Source organism: Schistocerca americana, chromosome 7, assembly GCF_021461395.2.
Source record: "Schistocerca americana isolate TAMUIC-IGC-003095 chromosome 7, iqSchAmer2.1, whole genome shotgun sequence".
NCBI lineage: Eukaryota > Metazoa > Arthropoda > Insecta > Orthoptera > Acrididae > Schistocerca > Schistocerca americana.
This window is the reverse complement of record NC_060125.1, coordinates 491,349,728-491,371,953: the sequence shown is the minus strand read 5'-3', so window position 1 is coordinate 491,371,953 and position 22,226 is coordinate 491,349,728. Positions and strand designations below refer to the sequence as shown.

The window sequence follows — 22,226 nt, the reverse complement described above, 5'->3', positions numbered from 1 at the left end:
TTTTATTGTTTTGGTAGTAATAAAGGTATATTTTTTGTCTTTTTTGTTTTTGTTTCTAGCATTTGTAAATCTGTCTTTTCTTAGTTTTCTTACTTTCTTAGTTCTTACTTTCTTAGTTTCTCAATGTCTCTCTAGATTGCGGTAGAATACGGTAAAATAAGTGCCACCACCTAGCGAGAATTTCACGAAGTGAAATAAAGCTACAAAACATGTGTCGCTACTTTCAGTTGTAACAAATTCCTTGCATGATAACGGCCTTCACTTGATAAGGGCGCGTACACACAAGGCCAACGAACGACAGCCACCAGTTTCATTGGTCGAGATATTCTTAGTGCGTACGGACAGCAAATCGGAGCCAATGAAGCGGTTAGCCTTGATTGCGGTTCGGTCTGCGGTAACAACAGAGTGTCGGGTGTTCCTTGACGTAGGGATCCGTCTCCGTGTGAACGCCAGGTCATACGTTCGTTAGTTCAATAGCGATTTGTTATGTCTCTACAAAGGATGTGTATTTAAGCATTTGAGGACAGCCACAAGTCGCACTTAACATGTTGTAAGGTTGTTGCTTTATTTTGCTATGAAAGCGGTACTGATAGACAATAAAAGCGGGTTAAAAGCTGTGAGCTGTCTGGGGAAGTTAACCGTGCATTACTGTGCAACTGTTTCACCAGGTATCTAGTCTAGGTTTACCAAATTCCCAAACAGACTAACATTAATTATAATCTTTTAATAGTCATACAACAACCGGTAATATATATATATAAAAGAGAATTTAAATAAAAAGAAAGAAATCAGTTTATATTTGGAAATTTATTTTAAGATTGATCATTGAAATTTCAGCATATTAAACTCGATTCATAACTAAGCTGGTGCCTTATTTAGGACTGTGAAAATGTGAGATTGTAATCTTACGGAACACATCAAATATGGAGCCAAGATTGGGAGACTGCATACAACACTGCATTCATAAAATAACACACGAAGAACGTTGAAACATATGCAAGAGGAAATTAACCACAACCAACCGATTCAATTTTCACCCAAAGAAATTACGTTCGTAGCACAATCCTGTCCGTCATGTAATTACCACACACTGGTATACTAAATTCATACTAACTCTCTGTGAAATCTTCCCAAAAAGAATAGCTGAGGGCTACTTTGATGATTACACCACATGCTTCACGTGGTCAACTTGGTTTACACAAAGCGTATAACTCCACAATAATTTTGATAATTAAAATAAATTAGATCGAAAAGCAATTGACAAAAGAAAAACCTCGAACTGGTTACTAACGTCTTACTATTAACCTGATGGGTCAAACAGTTATATAAGCACGTGGTACTGGTCTCGCAAAGTACACCCCACGTGGGTTGAACATAAAGAAAAGTTGCTATATTGAAAAATATTGTCAAGACGAGACGTTATAATCACACAAGCATTCGCATTTAAGATTGATCTTAGTTAGAGTTACTGATCAACACGTGGTTCCACTTTACTCACAAAGTAGTGACAAAGCAACTACCGGAAAATAATCTGAACTTCACACGAGAATTACACTGCGCTGCAATTTAAGATAACATTAGATATTTTAGAGCTAAACCTGAAATAAAAGTGATTAAATTTTCAGTTAGGCTGAACTTAAGAAATCCATTGTCCTACGGACTTAGCAGACACGCGCTTAGCCGGAGATCTTACCACTTCAGACGCTTGCCGCGGACAGACTGCCGTGGTTCCTACCTGAGGGGTGCCTCACAAATACAAACGGAAGTGGCCAGAGGGGCAGCTTCCTATACCAACATGACAAGGGACAGACAGGACCATACTAAGAATGGAAACCTCTCTGCTTTTAGAAAGCGTAGCTACCTGTTCCGACATTGGTCCTACTGTTCTTTAGCAGACAGGCTTGTCTGCTACCCTCAAGCATGCAACTAGAAATACATTTGCTCATTCATCCTCTCACACAGAAGAGAAGGGGGATGACAGTATCTTAGCGTATACAGTATATAAAAGAAAGCGGATGTAGGTTCCGTATGAGACTGTGTGACATGAATTACATATAAACTGTGTTTTAAAGTGTAGTAGTGTGACAGATCGTTCTTGTTTATGTGTAAAAGTAACACGTTCCACTACTCAGTCTCCTCCCAGATCGCCAGAAACGCCACAGTAAATTTAGAAGAGGAATTTATGCCGTAAATGACATCAGATTTAAGAAATTAAACATGAAAGGAATCCAACAGAGACCTTTCAATGTTTTATTGACTGGTTTCGCTATTTGATTTAACAGGAGCGTCATTAGAAACTCTGGAATTTACAGTTTGAAGTGCATTAGTTGGCTGTTAAATTAAAAAGCAAAACCTGTCAGTCAAACACACTGAGTATAAGAACAAACTGAAAGACTAGACTCTTAGAGGGAAATATCTCAGCTATTAGAAAGTGGTACGGAGCATGTGAGAAAGAAATGGTGTCTTTATTCGCATCTTTTCGCCGTGAATGACAAAGAGAAATAAAACTTGGAGCGACTACTAACTTTCTACAGCAGGAACAGATCTCCTAAAAGTTTGGAAACTTTAGTGCTTCTAAAATTCAATAACAATTCGAAATCTGTAGCTTTAGTTAGGAAGAAAATTATGTAGTATCCCATATTCGAATTCAGCTTTCAGATCAAAATGGTTCAAATGGCTTTGAGCACTATGGGACTTAACTTCCGAGGTCATCAGTCCCCTAGAACTTAGAACTACCTAAACCTAACTAATCTAAGGACATCACACACATCCATGCCCGAGGCAGGATTCGAACCTGCTACCGTAGCGGTCGCGCGGCTCCAAACTGTAGCGTATAGAACCGCTCGGCCACTCCGGCCGGCCTTTCAGATCAGGCGTTAGCTCCGTTTGTTGTGGTTAGGAAGCCGAACGCAGATGCACTAGCGACCAGATAACGACGCTGGTGGGCGACCTCTCTTTTAAAAAGCAGAGAGCAGTAGGTGGGACAAAATTACTGAGTGACCTGAAAGCTCAATTCGAACATGGGCTATTACATAATTATTTCCCTAACGAAAGCTTCAGATTTCGAATTGTTATTGAAATTTGTAGGCTCTAAAATTTTCGAAAATAACATCTCTTTTAGGAAAACTGTACTACCAGTTTTCTTTGTTTCTCTTTGTCGTTCACGGCAAAAAGATTCAAATAAAGACATCATTTTCTTTTTTACATAGTGCATTTCATTTTGTAATAGCTGCGTTATTTTCCTCAAATAGTTTTGTCCAGTGGTTCCCAACGTTTCTTACAAAATTACCCCTGAGCGCAATTAGACGTTAGCTAGTACCCCTGCCTACCCCCTCCAGCATCTATTGCCCTCCCCCCAATTCCCCCAAATTATCACCAACCTTAGCATCTAACTAAACAGTAGAATGAAAGACTTTTCTTGGAATACTTTTATTTTTAAAATGATGAAAGAGGAATGGTATTTAGTTTGTGTATGTGTACGTGTGTTTTGGAATGACTGATGAAGGAATTAGTGGTGCATCGCAAGTGCTCCTCTTCAGGTAAAAAAGTTAACTATCAACAGTGATGGTAGACACTTGTTACAACACATACTTCACCTCCATTACTCTTCTCCACTGCCGCAACCAGATTAAAGTGCGAGAACTTTACTTACTGTTCGTAAATCACTTGATTGCTGCACCCCTTACCTCTGAACTGACAAAAATTGGAGGACTTCAGGCTGTTAATTCTTTGTGTCTGACCAGAGCCACTAATAGCAATCGTAATAATAAAATAATAATACTAATACTCTGTTCAGCAATTATGTAGTTACTGCTTGTGTAGTTACTGCTGTGTTGTGCCGTCAATTAATTGATTTATCTGTTTCGAAGCGAGTAATGTAGCAATTTGTGGACTTCTGTAGGCACTGTCTACAACTTGGAGAAGACATTTTCTTGTGATATTTAGCATTTTTTATGTATATGTATCACTTTTATCGCCAGTGATGTACGACAAAAAACGTGTGCGTAGTGAGTGGACTGTGAGAGGAACCTGTAAGTTCCATCTCATTAATGCTACTAATTGAGAATAAGTAATTATTGATAACTTATTAATAAACAGTATTAGAGTATTAAATTGTGATAATAGTAATGATTTTTTGAAAATAATTTAGTTCCGTGATTGAAACAGAATCGAATAGTTTAGCTTTCACCCCTCAGAAAATTTCATTTTACCCCTCAAGGGGTAATTTCCCCAGGTTGCGAACCACTGGTCTAGTCTTTCCAGCTTACTGAGGTGCATTTTGAAGGTTTTCGTTACGTGTACGTAAGATACGACTGCCAAACACATGTGTTTTGAGCCGTAAGTGGACAGAAGACTAGGAAGTCGGTAGAACTCGGCGGCACTTGATAGTTGACCACACTGATAACAGATTCGTAGCCTTCCCCAGCACTGAAACCACGAGATGCTCTGTGCTCTCCGCAATGTAACGCACGACGGCTTGCGAAGTTTGCGAGTGGAAGCGCGTGTCTGAAAGAGGATAGATTGCGACATTCCGCTTCTCCCGTTAAAGACATTTCACCACACAATAAAAGTTTCGTCAGCATAACCAGCCACAAAATGTGCACGGTCACTAATCTCCTGTGTGCGGCAGAGGCGAACACGTCCGCTCGCTGTTACCTTTGCTCCTCGGCGCGCTGCTACGTCATGGGCCGCCGGCTCGCCATTGGCTGAGGCGCGCGACCTTGGCCGAGCGCAGCCCGACGCGCCGCGTGTGTCAGCTGCCACTGCGCCGAGCGGCAATAACAGCCGGCACTAGGGCCCGTTGCGCCGTCTTCCTCAGTCGCCGCGATGGACTTCGTCACGCTGCTGACCAGGGTAGCCACCTTGCTCATCGCCTGCGTGTACGGCGCGCACTTCCTGGCGCGCAACCTCTGGCGCTGGCTGAAGAACCCCACCAACTTCTTCTGGAGGGTGGCCAAGCGGCCGACGCCGCCTGCTGTGCTCAGCGACCCCGCCCTCGGGGAGCATCGCTATGCTCAACTGAAGGTACGCCAAATTGCAGCTTTCTTCTTCTTTACAATCATTTGAACTATTTGATAAAAATTCTCATGCCAATCAATTATCACTTGATAAACTCGGATGGGCGGAAGCTCAAAGCATTATCTTGACAGATATGTGGTCGCATCCATGAATTGGAGACAATCAAAACACAGAATATGAAAAATGGAGTGCAATATGAAAAATGGAGTGCAATGGTCAGACAAAGGAGGAGGGACGAGAGTTATAATTTAACATCCAGTCAATCTAGTGGCTGCTGAACATTTGACACTAGCTCCAAATATAGGAAAAGAGAAAAGGAGAAAGGCTACACAACAGCATTTTGCTGATGATGTCAAAAAAGACAAACAAGCATAAATGGACAAAGTGAACCAAGCAATGATAGAAAGCGTAACCGCAACACTCCTAATTAAGAGACCAGCGGTTGACCACTACTGCTAATGGAACTTCTGGACAGTATGGTCGTGGTCTATGAAACTTTTTTGCTCCTGACGTCTTGTTCAGAGCTGTGTTGGACATCTTCAGAGGTACTCATGTTTCTGCCGTTTTGCAAACTGACCACACTCATCCAAATAAGGAGCACCTACGATGATGCCCAACGCAGATCTGGATGAAAACATCACGAACAAAAGACTTTCATGGATCATGACCACACAGCTCAGATTTTTCCCCAACGGCCAAGACAACTGCTCATGAAGGCATTCTCGTCTCGATTGAGTTTGCTGCTTACTGAAGAAATCATCTGAGCTAGCGAGTTCAGTGTCATTGACAATGCACAGAATACCTAAATGATGATGGCATGTTAAGGATATCCTCCGTATTCTCCAAAAATCGGCGCCACTGTAAATTGTTCTAGCGCTACACGAAGTAAAATCAACTTATACGCCTCATGGAAGCATGATATGCCTTCGGGTTAGGGTTTGGCAGTCGCTAGACAGCGAAGTCACTATATACGAAGCACAAACTCAGTTCGACCAGGATGAATGAAAAAACTGGCTGCAGCTTTTCTTTATGAACTATCACAACATTAGCTTGAAATCTTCTCACGAAACTATGGATAACCAAATATACATTTACTTCTGTTACTACTGTGAATAAAAGTCCAGTTTCTTAATTAATGCACTGTCTCTGTCAGTTATGATCATTGGAGACGATATAGGAATTCCACATTGCTGTCATGGACAAGATATACATGTGATATGCTGTTATCTCGACGAAATGTTATGAAGCGATAAGTGCCGATTCCTATCATATGGCCACGAAAAGACATTATCTAATGTGGCGCTGTCCTCGTGTTGATTTGGAATTTTGTGGAGTGAAAGAAATAGAGAGAACGGAGCCTGATGCCAGCACATGTTCCTTTCCTTTCAGAAAGCAACAAGAGGACTGACAAATTTGATGTTTTCACACAGATGGGCTGATCATCTTTGCCAATGCCACACCCATTCATTCTAAGAGGAAGTGCAGAGAGATTCCAGATTTAAATCGGTGCATCGAAACAGTCTTCCTCCTTGCTGACCAAATAACAGATACGTACACTGTTTACGCCGGCCGCGGTGGTCTAGCGGTTCTAGGCGCACAGTCCGGAACCGCGCGACTGCTACGGTCGCAGGTTCGAATCCTGCCTCGGGCATGGATGTGTGTGATGTCCTTAGGTTAGTTAGGTTTAAGTAGTTCTAAGTTTTAGGGGACTGATGACCCCAGATGTTAAGTCCCATAGTGCTCAGAGCCATTTGAACCATTTTTTACACTGTTTACCACAACGAAAACTTCTGATACTTTCAAGTTATGCAATACTGTGTAATACCTCTGACGAATCACTTCTCATGGCAGAGATAGGAATCAACAGCACCAACTGTAAAGGAAAAGAGAGGAGAGTCAGTACAAATAGATAAAATATACTCGGCTCTTCTGAACAAATGGTTCAAATGTCTCTGGGCACTATGGGACTTAACATCCGAGGTCATCAGTCCCCTATAACATCTTAAACCTAACTAACCTAAGGACATCACACACATCCATGCCCAAGGAAGGATTCGAACCTGCGACCGTAGCAGTCGCGCGGTTCCGGACTGAAGCGCCTAGAACCGCTCGGCCACCGCGGCCGGCGGCTCTTCTGAACAACTTTAGACGGAATATGAGAAGTAGAGGAAGGATGTTCTGTAGTGTAGACGTCTGCAGTGTGGAGGAAATAAATTATGCCTCCATAGCATTATGCTGTTAGCTGCGACGACGAAATGCAATGGTAGTAGATGATTAAATGTTTCATATAAGCCAAGTTCTGTGATGTTTGATAAAAAATAAGCTTTTGGAATATACTGCTGTAAATGAAGTCCCATGCTTCTTGACAGAGCGAAGGGGAACGATATACTACTACATCATAATAAACCGTTTTTACAAAAAAAAAACTGAAAGAAGGTATTGCATCTTCGCTTTTCATGGACAGAAGACTAGTTCAGGGTCGCTGTCGCAGCATTCTGCTTATGCCAGTTGAGGGCAAGGCAAATAAAGCACCACAAAAGTTTGCAGACTGTTATACTTGGTACGCATAGCTATGGAATTTAAGAATGACTACAATGTTTAATTGTGAGTACTGATTTCTTATGATGATGGCAGTAACTTAAACATAGTATGTCCCAAGAGGAATGGTCCATATTCAGCTATATAACAAGAATGCTCATACGGAGCAAAAAAGTATACTAAACACGGTCTCAAAAATGCATACGTTAAGAGCTCCTAGAACTTTTTCTGTATAAGAGACGTGTTTCACAGTAGCGAAGATAGAGAAGTGTTCATAGCTCTTAAGGTATGCATTTTAGAGCCAATGTTTTCTAAACATTTTTTGCTTCGAATGATCGTTCCTGTCATATCCGTGAATACAGACCGTTCCTCCTGGGACACACTGTATAAACAGAAACAATGTGAAAAGCTCGTAAGGCTGCTGCAGGGTACGTTGTGCTGAGAGACAGTTGTTAAGAAATAAATTCGATACATTGTACCGTTTCCGAATTAATTAGTAGTAAAGATAGCCAATCAGGCCGATGCGCTCGCAAATTCAAGCGGACCGCCGGAGATACAGGTAGCAAGGGTCAGTTGTTCTCATAGTACGAGACTGCTCAGCCTTTGGCTTCGATTCGAGCCTTACTACCGTCCTATGTCTAATTTTTGTATCGCTCTGCTGTTCGGTTTTAGAAAACCAAACGAACAACACCTTTGGCGTCACCGACAATGGCGAGCTGCTTGAATTTGCGCGTGTAACGTCCTGATCGACTAATGTCAGGGCTAATTAACTCGGAAGCGGCGCAACGTATCGAATAGTTTTCTTAACAATGATTTCTCAGCACTATCTACCCTGTAGCACCCTTATAATCTTTTCAGTCTGTTTCTGACCAACCTGTAGGTATGCTAGTAGCTCATCCGGTAACGAATATATTTTGAAACGGAGAAAACTTACAGGGTTCAAATCCTCATAGAGAGATTGCAACAAGTGCATACAATGCGTTGCTTATAATTCTTTTCGTCAATGAAGTGTTGAGTGTAGATCTAAGTCTAATCTGAAGAGAGTCAATTCAATTAAGAGCCGTGCATTACAAGACCGTCGCAAGGTTTCTCAAAACTTTATCACGGGAGACTATTTGTAATCATAGTAGTAAGAAATTCCAGAGAACATAATCACTGTTGCATAAGCATTGCATAAGACTGTAGCGTAAAACTAAACACACTGGCTGTGATTTAATTCATGCACCATCTGTGGAACGTTGTCTTCCGTCCGAAGACTGGTTTGATGCAGCTCTCCACTCTAATGTACCCTGTGTAAGCCTATTCACCACGACGTTCGGGAGGACGACGGTTCAAATCCACATCTGGTAGTCCAGATTTAGGATTTCCGTGAATTCCCCAAATCACTTTCAGGGAAAAGCTGGTATGCCTTTGAAAGCACACAGCTAATTTCCTGCTCTCTAACAAAACAATCCAAGCTTGTGCCTCGTCTCTAATAACCTTGTTTTCGACGGGACTAAATCGCAATCTCCCTTCCTTCTTCATCTCTCCATAACTGCTACAACCTACACTCATTTGAACCTGCTTGCTGTATTCAAGCCTTTGTCTCCCTCTACAACTTCAGCTCCCCCCTCCCCTCCCCCCGCCCCCGTCCGCCCATATGCTTCCCTTGTAAGCTTATCTGTCCGTCGCTGACGTAGAAGACTGCAAACCTTCTTTCCTTCGCGTCCAGGTAAGCTGCGCAGTGACTAGAGTACATTTAAAGCTTACTGGGACAGGGTAAATACTAGCTACAATGAAGTCGATAATTCGATCGTAATATTGGCATTTTAATTTGATATTCCCCACAACTGACAAAATTTACAAAAAAAAGTGTGAATCTCTTTGCCCACCCACACACTCCTGAGAATTGTATATTAACAATTTGCAATTACGCGCCCCTATTACCGGAAGCTGCGTTGATAAATACTCGGCACCTAGCAAGGATAACTTCTAGATCGAGAACATTGGGCAAGTTGTTGGAAGTGGTTAGGCGTTGGTGAAAATCTCGCTTCTGAGCATACAAAGAGTTCTAACCGCAGAACTCTGCACGGAACACGCGTTGGTGCAATGCTGCGATACAGACCGTATATCTCCCTTCGAAGACGATGGCCAAGACGCCATCTCCAAGTCCGTACTGCTCGATGGCTGAAGGCGAAGTCCTTCCACAATTCTCTCGCCTCCCACGCGTACGAAAACGCGGCGGAAGATACTCAAAAATGGTTCAAATGGCTCTGAGCACTATGGGACTCAACATCTTAGGTCGTAAGTCCCCTAGAACTTAGAACTACTTAAACCTAACTAACCTAAGGACATCACACACACCCATGTACGAGGCAGGATTCGAACCTGCGACCGTAGCAGTCCCGCGGTTCCGGACTGCAGCGCCAGAACCGCACGGCCACCGCGGCCGGCGGAAGATACTCAGTTTCGGCCAATGTCGAACGCTCTATCATCGCCGAAATCTCTCCACTGAGACCTACCCAACGATCGAGTAGGTCATAACGCTCTAGGCAAACGAAATTCCCGTCTTCGCCACGTGTTGCCCAGCACAGGTGGCTCCGGATGCCGGGCTACTCCCAAAAGCGCCGTATTGTCCCACGTTTCCGGTGAACGCTACCTGCCGCCCACGGCGGCCCGGCGAGCTACGGCCATCTGCAGACTTTACATTCCACAGTTCTCAACTTCCGACACTTTTCACCAACGCTTTAAGTTAGTGGCTCAATCCTGCAGACATGCAGGAAGTACTGCTCGAGAGTGCCACATATTTATCATAATTCAATAGAGTCATGATCTGATGCCCTTACCAGTCCCTTTATTATTAATACTAATATTGGTAAGCTAACGTGTAAGTGCCCATGTCCTGGCACCTTACACCCTCTATTACGAAACCGACAGTCCTTGATGCTTCAGGACGTGTCCTATCAACTGATCCTTTCTTTTATCCAAGTTCTGCCATAATTTTTTCTTTCTTTCTCCCATGCCATTCAGTACCCTCTCATAAGTTATTTCATCACTCATCCAATCAGCAACATTCTTGTGTATCACTACTTTTCAAAAGCTTCTGTTCTCTTCGTGTCTGTAGTGTTTATTGTCCACGTTTCACTTCCGTACGTTCCAGATTAGTAGCTAGAGAAAATATTTCCTTACACTTACATTTATCTTCGATATTAATAAATTTACCTTTTTCTTTTCAAAAATGCCTTTCTTGTTACTGCCGGTCTGCACTTTATACCCCCTCTACTTCTAGCATCATCAGTTATCTTGCTGCTCAAATAGCAAAACTCATCTACTACTTTTAGTGTCATATTTCCTAATCTAATTCCTTCAGCATCGCCTGATTTAATTCGACTACATCCATCATTCTTATTTTACTTTTGTTAAAGTTTATCATATCATCTCTTCCCTGGTTATCATCCATTCCGTTCAACTGTCCTTGCAAGTCCTTTGCCGTCTCTGACAAAATTACATTGTCATTGGCAAACCCCAAACTTTTAATGTATTCTCCGCTACATTTAACTCCCTTTTTACATTTCTCCTTGGTTTGTTTTTCTGCTTGATTAATGCACAGCCTGAATAACACTGAGGATACCAAACCTGCCTCCATCCTCTTTCATCTACTGCTTCGCTTTCATGTACTTCGACTCCTATTGCTGCTGTAAGCGTTCAGGTTTCATATAACCTTCCACTCCTTTTATTCCTCCTACCGTCAAAATCTTTCCGTGGATCTACAAAATTTAATGCTTTAAATGGAGATTTACCTCTTCTTCAATATATGTAGAACCAAATTAACGCTAGGTTCAGCAAAACTGTTTAACTGTCTCAAACAGTTTGCTGTCTTAATTTCATCCATCAGACATGATGTTTTTGAAAGCAAGAAAACGTATCGATAATGATTTAAGTAATAAAGCACTGCACCACTTGTGCTTTTTCATCACACCCAATACCTACGTAAATTATTACAGAACATGAAAATCTGTGCGCTGCACAGGAAAACACGTAACTTTTTTTTATTTATATCAGTTTGATATCTCCATTAGAAAGAAGAATTTCTAGTTAGGGTGTGAAGCAGTATATCATATGAAGACACTTTCGCTCCCATCATGGATCCGACAGAGACAAATTACGTGCCATCTTTCGCTAAGTCACTTTGCACTACAACACAACACATCCACACTGCCATTCATCACGCCAACTAGAAATTTTGCTGAGTCATCTTGTATCTTCCTACAGCCAGTTAACTTCGACACCTACCCGTACACCACAGCATCATCATCATCCGCCAGATCATTTATGTTTGTAGAATGTAACACCGGTCCTATCAGACTTCCCTGCAGCACTCCTGACGTTACCCTTGCCTCTGATGAACACTCGCAATCGAAGACAACGTACTGGGTTCAGTTACTTAAGAAGTCTTCGAGCCACGCACATATCTGGCAACCTATTCCTTTTGCCCGTACCTTCGTTAGCAGTATGCAGTGGGGAACAGTGGTTCAAATGGTTCTGAGCACTATGAGACTTAACATCTATGGTCATCAGTCCCCTAGAACTTAGAACTACTTAAACCTAACTAACCTAAGGACATCACACAACACCCAGCCATCACGAGGCAGAGAAAATCCCTGACCCCGCCGGGAATCGAACCCGGGAACCCGGGCGTGGGAAGCGAGAACGCTACCGCACGACCACGAGCTGCAGGCATGTGGGGAACAGTGTCAAGTGCTTTTCGGAAGTCTAAGAATATGGAATTTGCCTGCTGCCCTTCATCCATGGCTCGCAGGACATCATGTGAGAAAAGGGCACGTTGAGTTTCGCACGAGTGATGCTTTCTAAAACGCGCTGACTCGCAGCCAGAAACTTTTCGCCTCAAGGAAATTTATTACATTCCAACTGAAACTATATTCAAGAATTGTGTAGCAAATCGATGTTAAGGATATTTGTCTGTAATTTTGCTGCTACGTTCTTTTACCTTTCTTTCGTACAGGAGTCACCTGCACTTTTTCCAGAACTCTGGACTTCGCGATTGGCGAGAGATTCGCGATAAATGAAAGCCAAGTAGGGTGATAGTACCGTACTGCATTCTTTGCAAAACCGAATTGGGAGTCCATCAGGACCAGGCGACTTATTTGCTTTCAACTCTTTGAGTTGTTTCTTTATGCCAGCGATGCTTTTTACTATAACCTCCACATGGGAGTCTGTGCGACGGCCAAACGACGGTGTGTTTGTGTGATTCTCTTGCGTTAACGATTTCGTAAACGCGAAATTTAAAACTTCGGCTTTCCTTTAGCTATTCCAACACCAGACTGGTCAGAAAATGACTGCATGGAAGCCTTAGACCCGCTTAGGGATTTTTTTCTGTTTTTATGTAGGTATTTTATGTAGATTTTTCCCTTAAACATAATAACATAACGCTTAGGTACACTAACACATTTGAAGTTACGTTAAAATATTATGTGCTATATTCACGCCAATTCATGTGCAACATTTTGTCTGTTCTTGTATCTAGATAACAGACTAAAAGAAAATAGCAAATAAACAAATATAGCCACAATTTTCTCGGTTTTTCGGAAAGAACTTTCGCTAAGTTATGACGGTCGTAGATGGTGTATGCTTCTCGCATAGATTTTATTAAGGCAGCAGTAGAACTTTTTTAGAGAAACAAAAAATATTTAGGACCGAAACATGACTCCTGTGATATTCATTAAACACAAATGAAGTTCCTTATTTCTAACGTTTACTTTTTTTCTTTGTTCATTATTTAATATATTCTTTTACATCGGATGTTGGCCTACTTTACTTATAAAACTATGAAAAAATCTTTTTCATCATCCGTTCTCTCTAAGTCATCTGACTTTTGTACATACAGCATCATATGGTAAGCAGTGTTATAAGAACTTACATAGATTTAACTTTTTTGTCTCTTTTTCATGACAGTAAACTGTCTGACAAATCCACTTTCTTTTTTCATATTGGTAGAGTAACTGTTAGCGAAAAGTAAAGCTCCCGGCTTCGAGTCCTGGTCCGGCACACAGTTTCAATCTGCCAGGAAGTTTCGTATCAGAGCACACACCGCTGCAGAGTGAAAAAGTTTTATAAGTCTTGGCAGGATATGCTGTACCTGCTAAACCAGAGTCCAAAGGTGTTATTCAAGCAAATGTCATCATAAAGAAAAGCTTACAGAACTGGGCTTCTGAACTAGGTCTGAAGAGCACTTTGGTGAGCAGTGAGTTACCCGTAACGATAAGCAGTCCAAAGTTCGCTGTTAATAGATTCAGTTCCTACGTTATCGGTAGCGGCCCTTCGAGGAAATGAGGTTGAAGTACGCTTTAAAAGGCAGCTTTCTGTCATATGTCACGGTATGCACAGAATGGATGCCACAGAAACTGCATAAACTTCAGTCATGTCCGTAAGCCTTACAGGCAAGTCATCCTGTCTTCCATGCTCTGCAGTGGAACACATGCATGTTAAAAAGGAGTGCCACATATTCCTAGAGGAGGTAATATTTAGTCAAAACTAGGAGAAAAGTTTCTTTTTCTTTTCTTTCTTTCTTTTTAGAAATGTGTGTGAAATCTTATGGGACTTAACTGCTAGGGTCATCAGTCACTAAGCTTACACACTACTTAGCCTAAATTATCCTAAGGACAAACACACACAACCATGCCCGAGGGAGGACTCGAACCTCCGCCGGGACCAGCCGCACAGTCCATGACTGCAGCGCCTTTGACCGCTCGAAAAGTTCCTAAAATTGTACCTGTTGAGATGTGGACTGTTTTACATATGACGAGTAATGTGTAGTATTCGGTAGTGTAAGCCGTCATAATAGATGGCATAGTCAGTTACCACAATACGGGCAGGTGCAAATCTTGGAGCAGTCGTGTAGGTGAGTCATAACGATCACTTCAGTATCAATGCATGGACAGGAATTACCGGCGATAGACTCACAGGGCCATGTACTTTAGCAAAAAGATTAAGGGGTGCTGTGTATCGCCGGTTACTGTGCGATGAATTGCCAGCGCTTCTGGAGAACGTTCCTCTTGCAGGAAGACAAGGACTGTGGCTTATGCACCACAGGATACCACTCTTTTTTTCTACGGATCTTGCGACACTACCTCACCGCAACGTTTCCTGTGCAACAGATTGATCGAGGAGGCCCGGTAGAATGGCCTCGCCGTTCACAGGACACGAATCCGTTGATTTCTCGCTATGGGAGCATTTAAAGACATTGGCGTACGCCCAACCCACCGACAATATGAAACGTTACAGTAGCGTGTGACCAACATATGTAGCGCAATCCGACTTTGAGCCAGGTGAATTTGAAAAAGTGTGTGATACACTGCGAAGAAATTCTGAAGAATTCGTCAGGATTCGAGGAACGCATATGTAATAATTCGTAACATGTTGTATACGTCTACGTAGCAGACAGATGGCAATGAGAGGACAGATTGGCTCATATCTCAACAGTTTACTTACTGATTTTCGGATTATCATTATAGGAACTTTACTTCTAGTTTTGATTACCTCTTGTAGGAATATGTGACACCTATTTTTAAAAACCCTGTACTTTATTTTCCTACCCTCACTGTCTTTTAAAATCTGCTCTTCAGATTAGACTGTTATACATGTACATGAATGTTGTGCAATACTTCTCCCGAGTTTAAACAGAATTTTCGTTAGTCTGAGGGCGTAAATAATCATGTTTATTATTTCCACCTTTTTAAAATTATTGGCTAATGTCAAGAGTAATCCATTTACGAATCTGGAATATTTGATAATTCATAGAATTGGAAGGAAAGTCAGCATTGGTCGTATTTTGTTGTTTTATTGTCAGCAAAATCGATTGTCGGTTGCTTAGTGACCATCTTCAGTGCTGTAATATACAATTAAAATTGGTAGGTACTGGTATCAAGCTATAACCACAAGCTTAGAGCGATCACATAAACTTATGTTTATGTGCGATGACTTGTGTTTTGTGATCGCTTTATGCTTGTGGTTATAGCTTGATACCAGTGCCTACCAATTTTAACTGTATATTACAGCACTGAGGATGGTCACTAAGTGACCGAAAATCGATGTTGCTGACAATAAAACAACAAAATGCGGCCAATACTGCTTTTCCTTCCATTTCTATCCACTATTTTGTCGTGGTGCACACAACACGCCATGGAGTCGCCAATCAATACAATTTAATAATTGAGCATCTCAGGCTTTTGGGACTGCAGGTCAAGCGCAGAGAATCAGTTTTTCTTTTTTCAGTGACTACATCCTCTTTTCGTCCTTTATGCATTGCGTATATGAGACAACCCTTAGACTGGGTAGCAACACTTATATAGAAAACTACATTTTAAAGCGATGCTCCAAAAAATTTACAATAGGTGTTAAAATGTCTGTTCTAAGTCTTGTTACATATTGGATGCTTAAGGTTGAATAACAAGTGAACTATTTTTCGTTTACTAATTTTTGTTTATTTCTAACTGGTTTTCGGTTTTCTGGACCATCCTCAGGAAACATCTGACTATCCTCCGCAAAGGGCTCTAGGTCTTAGGTACCCATAACCAAACATTATAAGCAAAAATACAATCCACTTCTACAGAATGATGTACACCAAACTTGTTTTTTAACGTTGTAAATTGCACTTTGCGCAATAACAATATTAAACGCAATAGATAAAAAACTACACAATATTACAGGTTATTTGGCGATGTGTTATAGTTTGTGAGATCGTGACATTGGTTGAGAACTGTCCAATTGGGCACCAGTCATTTAAGTTGTGCAGCAAACTTGTTTTACATTGTCAATTACAGCTTACGCAAAGGACAATATTAACCACAGTATACGATGAAATGAAATGAGCGTTTGGCTCCATTGGTCGGGAGGCCCCTTGCGGGGCAGGTCCGGCCCTCCCTTGGTGCAGGTCTTATTACATTGTACGCCACATTGGGCGACCTGCGCACCGTATGGGGATGAAATGATGTAGACAGCACAACACCCAGTCCCTGAGAGGAGAAAATCCCTGATCCAGCCGGAACTCGAACCTGGTCCCGTAGGACGGCAATCCGTTACGCTGACCACGCAGCTATCGGGGCGGACACAGTACACGATTAAAATACACGATGCACTGTGCTTAATGTTGACCGTTGCGTGTAAAGTGTAATTTACAGAGTTAAAAAACAAATTCAGTGCACATCATTCTGTGAAAGCGAATTGTATCTTTGCGTCTGAAAACTAGTTAGAAATAAACAAAAATCAGTGGAACAAAACCAGTTTGCTTGTTATCCAGCCTTAAATATGGAATTGTTCTACCAAGAAGTGACTGAATAGTGCATAAATAAGACATACTGGATACTTTCGAAAACAACGAGTGTCAAACTGTGTCGAGCACGCAAGGATCCTGTTTGACGTCACGAAACGCACCACTGATTGGGACAATCAACACAGCTCTAGTGAGAATTGGAGAAATGCACGCTACACTCTCGAAATGCTCCCAAAGCAATCATCAAAGAAACAAAAACAGGCGACCGCGATGGTCATGCAGCAGACACTGCCACACCTATCCAGTGTTCCTCAAAGTTGTGCTGCATCAGCACTAAAATGTCATGTTCTTCTTTCACACAGCAAGTGTTAGGGAAAAGTCAGGTAGTACTGAACAGCGGATGGTTTCGGGTAAGAAGTGTATCAAAAATCTACCACTAGTGACAGCACCTGTAACACCACTGTACTGTGAACTACGGAGGAAGAGGACCACGCACACCGTTTTGCTTCGAAGAGACAACAATGTATCAGTTCCTTGTGAGTTTTACCGTGCACAAAGTTAACTTTCGAGTGTTTTATTTTGTTCACATGTAATTAACATTTCATTACTAAGCCATATTTATAAAATTTTCGAAAGACTGGTACTCAGTCAGAAGTAGGCAGTCTCATTTGATCCCACAACAAGCTGGTTTCAGAACAGCCATATGTTGCTCATTGCATGTACTGCAATTAACGCAACACATCGAGGAAAGAGATGTCACCGGGACTGTTTTTACAGACTTATTAAATTCTTACGACACAGTCAACGTAGGACTGCTATTCTTAAAAGCGTACACACTAAGATTATTGCATGGCTCAAATGATTGGAGATCTCCTCTAAAACAGAAGATTCTTTGTCAATTTTCAAGGGCAATGAAGTCGGTGGAGAACACAAAAGAGGCGCCTCTCGCAGGGTAGCGTGCTGTCTCCGTTCTTTTTCAGTATCTACATCCATGACCAGCCACTCTCACAAGGCATTTTAAGTTTTATATACGCAGAAGACTTTAATTCACAGCTCAAGCACTTAACTCTGATATCATCGAAAATCAGAAGCTCATGAACCAGCTGGTTGTCTACTACAAGGAAAACCAACACAAACATAATGCCTCGAATACTCACACCTGTGCTTTTTACCTGAAGAACAACCAGGTGTCAAAGACACTACACGTAGCGATACAGCAACCCCAAAATACTTCGGTGTCACATTAGCATCTATAAAGGCAACAATGTGTACAAACTAGCAAGCGCAACCCAAGACAGTAAGAACTCCAAGTTTTGTGCTACTCGGCTGCGGAGTATGCATGTCCTGAGTGGTGTAACTTTAGCCATGCCAAACAAGTGGACATACCACTCGATGAAACATGCCGTATCACGACAGGCTGTTTGAGATCAACACTAACTGATAAGCTACACTACCCATGCTGTATGGCTCCCCTTTACATATGAAGCGAAATGGAACGCACATCGCACACCACCTTTCTGGATGCCAACCAGCCCGCCGCAAATTTAAAACGATGTGGAGTTTCCCACATACAAAAGAAAATCTCACTAATCATCGCAACAAACAAGAGTAGAAAGGAGGCAAGAAAAAACCCATCTCCGAGACTAGAAGGGAAGAACTTCCCCTAGGACACACAGAGGAGTGGAACATATGGAGACCTTGACCAGAGTATGTTCCGGAGTTGAAAGAGCCAGAAGCAACACGAATATATGCGGTTTATAAGACCAAACGGTGCTGTATGAGAACAGACTACGACCCTCTTTATGAAATGCGAACTATACCCAAACACCTGCATTGTTGAGGAGCTAATGAAGGCAACCCTAAATGCGCTGCACATTGTCACCTTTTGGTCTAAAGTGTTAAGTCTATAATATTACATACTACATGTTTATTCATAAATAGTTTGTAGTTTCAAGATGTTACCATTTGTAAATTTTATCCATCCTTTGTTGTTATTATGGTGTTGAAGCTACTGACACGGGTAAATAAATAAATTTCGATTAACTGATATTATTCTCCATACAGTAGGCTGTGACAACGTCTAACCGAACTGATAACAAAGAGTATGTTACACTAGTACAGGAGTTCGTTCGAATTATATCGAACAAAGCAATTTTGGGTTGTACCGAAAAAAAAAAGATAGCACCTTTTTTACTTTTTTTTCTTTAGAAGGTGAAGTTGGAAAAGACAGGGCATAAATGGAATGAAATAAATATGAAGGAATCCCTAAAAAAAAAGTCAGACTTTTTGAAATGAGAATCAAGGAAGCGAGTGAGAAATATTCATATCGAAGCAACAGCTGTAATAGACTTTAAAGATTTACTGGAAAATAAAGAAATTGTCATCAAATCTGTTTTAGGAAATAAGTTTTTTCCGAGCAGATTCAGTGATGAACAAGCATATGACCACGTTAAAAATTAGACAGCCAGTATGTACCTTTGAGTAACTTACGAGTTCTGAAACCTAATTTACTGAGCAACTGGAAATAAAACATTGGTTCAATAAAACAAAAATGAAAGTAGGTAAAAGACTTATTATGACTTTATGAAAAAATATGAAGACTTCAGGCTGGAGACAGCCGAACCCAAAAGTCTGCTGTGAGGAGCAAGTTTCAGCAAGGAACAAGTTGACAGCTTCTTTGACAAACTAGGTGAGCTGACGGACAAGTTCAACTACACAACCATTTGCGACCCAATTAAAACAGTTTGAAACGAAAACCTTTTATACATTGCAGTTTCGTGTTCGATATAACACTCCACAAATTTAAACGACCAGAATGCAAAGATTAGAAAAATATACAAAATTAATGAATGTATATGCATATGACCTTGAGTTTTGTAAGTTTATTGCGCAACTTTTTCATAGTATTGTTTATTTTAAAGAATTTTACAATATAGTTTTCAAAAAAATATAATAAATTCTAAAAAGCTTAGGCGTCCGATGATATCCGTGGTTCCCCTAGTGGGACCTGGAAGCTTCATAAGTGCCCCATTTGGAAACTGATGATCACTTAATTTAACCGTGCTGTCAAAAGTACATGTCCTGTAAAATGAATACCAACTTTTCCCACCCAAATGTTCATCGAAAATCATTACTGAAGAGATCTAACAGCAATCTCAGTGAGTCCTCTCAGCCCTGCCAGGTGACTGAGTTCTGTTAAAATAACCATCGTCTATGAATAACACACTTACCTAAAAGACGCCATTGGCAGAATTTCACTCCAGAAGTCGCGACATTGACTCCATGCTTGACGCAAAATTGGGTTGTCCTAGTGCTCAGACCTAAAGTGGTACACGTATAGAATTTATTGCTGAAATATCTAACAAACGGATATGCTGCGTGTGCCCTTAGCTCATACCGCACAACACACACTGGTTGAAGGCGCATCACTCTATCACAGCATCCCCAAAACCTGATGTTCTCCCACCACGCCTTCCTTGTCCAGCATACTCAGAACGAATACTGCATGTTCCCTGAAGGAATCGATAGGGTTTGGTAAAAGACAATGTCGTGTGGATGTCTCCTCTAAGGGAACCAATGCTCGTTGTTCGGACGTCTCTACCATCTACGTTTATCCTCTGCAAGCCACCTTATGATGTATGGCGGAGGGTACTTTGCATACCACTGTCACTTCCACCATTATCTGTCCCAGTCCCGAATGCTGCATGCGAAGAACGAGTGTCAGTAAGCCACCGAGAGAAACTGAGTCGCTCAAATTTTAATTTCAAGATCTTTTGGCGAGATATGTGTAGAGAAGATTAACTGACCCTTCCAGACACGTACGCTCTCTGAATTTCAACGGTAAACCACACTGTGATACACAACATATGCATTTGACAACAACTTGGCAGTCGCTTCTTAAGAGTATGCCGGCCGAAGTGGCCGTGCGGTTAAAGGCGCTGCAGTCTGGAACCGCAAGACTGCTACGGTCGCAGGTTCAAATCCTGCCTCGGGCATGGATGCTTGTGATGTCCTTAGGTTAGTTAGGTTTAACTAGTTCTAAGTTCTTGGGGACTAATGACCTCAGAAGTTGAGTCCCATAGTGCTCAGAGCCATTTGAACCATTTTTCTTAAGAGTATTTTGTTTATTTGTGGGTTATAAAGTGAGTGCTTATAAGCAGTCGACGAGCAAGGCCATATATATATATAGAGTTTCCACGTATGTGCGGGGAAGGGAACAAGTGTTTGTTCGCATGTAGCACTAGACAGGTTTTAAATATGACGCAAACATCGCTGACGCTCCCACACAAATATATTTGAAAACGGCCACAGGCGGAAACCGTCCAGCAATGTCCTATAATATATAAACGGTGCAAAATAGATCATCTTGCATAACAGAATTTGACAGCCTACTGTTTTTTTTTAATGAATTCATCATTTACAAACTGCGTCGGACTGTGGATCCACACATGAAGCAGTTATTCATTTTTCGTCAGGACGTGCGTATTTTGGACATTTGAATCAATTTCCTTAAAACATTACATTATTTTTTTGCAGAAAGCCAGTAACGTTGGACCTTGGCTTATTCTGGCCTTTATTTAAATTTCCCTCTCCCTCTTACATGGAATTTCAATTGTTTTCGTTATCCATTGCTTGCCTATTTTAATCGACGTTCTGGATAACATTTTATAAAGCTAATCTCAAATATCGACACAAATTTACTGTAGGCTATACTGAATTTAACATTAGCATCCCTTTCTGTACATATCTCACCCCACATCTCTTTTTACTTACGTTATATAAACGAAGAAGAAGCCTTTCTTTACAAACATGCAGTGTATAAGTGTGTCTGACACAAGCTAAGCGTCCTCTTAAAAGGAACCATATGCATTGACATTGACGCACTTCATAGTAATTTGTCACGTGATAATGGCATAATAGGCTGAAATAACAGTGCAGGTAAAACAGATGGTATACTTCCGTTTATTGGTGGAATACTGGGGAAATGCAATCTGTCTACGAAAGGGACTGCCTACAAATCATTCGTGCAATACATTCTAGAATATTGCTCAACTGTATGCGACCCGTACCAAATAGGACTAATAGTGGATAGCGAACGTATACAGTGAACAGTCACAGGTGTGTTTGACCCGTGGGAGAGAGTCACAGATATCCTGAAAGAACTGAACAGGCAGACTCTTGACTCAGACCTAAACTATCCCGAAAAAACCTACTTACAAAGTTTCTAGAACCACCTATAATTGATGACTCTAGGAATATCCAACAAACCCCGATATATGGCTCAGATAGGGATCGTGAGGACAGAGGTATTTAAGGGATCATTCTTCCGGCGCTCCATACGTGAATGGAAGGGGAAGAAACTGTAATAACACTTTACAGCGGTTTGAAGAGTACAGATGTA

General features: G+C 41.5%; 1 protein-coding gene across 1 annotated transcript in view; it reads left to right on the top strand.

Moving 5' to 3' along the window:
* The first annotated feature begins 4,772 nt into the window (after positions 1 to 4,772).
* The window catches only part of LOC124622289 (epoxide hydrolase 4-like), a 59,400-nt gene continuing 41,946 nt past the window's right edge, over positions 4,773 to 22,226 (top strand). The window contains exon 1 of the mRNA XM_047147959.1: positions 4,773 to 5,025. Within this exon, the coding sequence (XP_047003915.1) occupies positions 4,828 to 5,025 (198 nt within the window). The 5' untranslated portion in view covers positions 4,773 to 4,827. The remainder of the gene's footprint in view (positions 5,026 to 22,226) is intronic.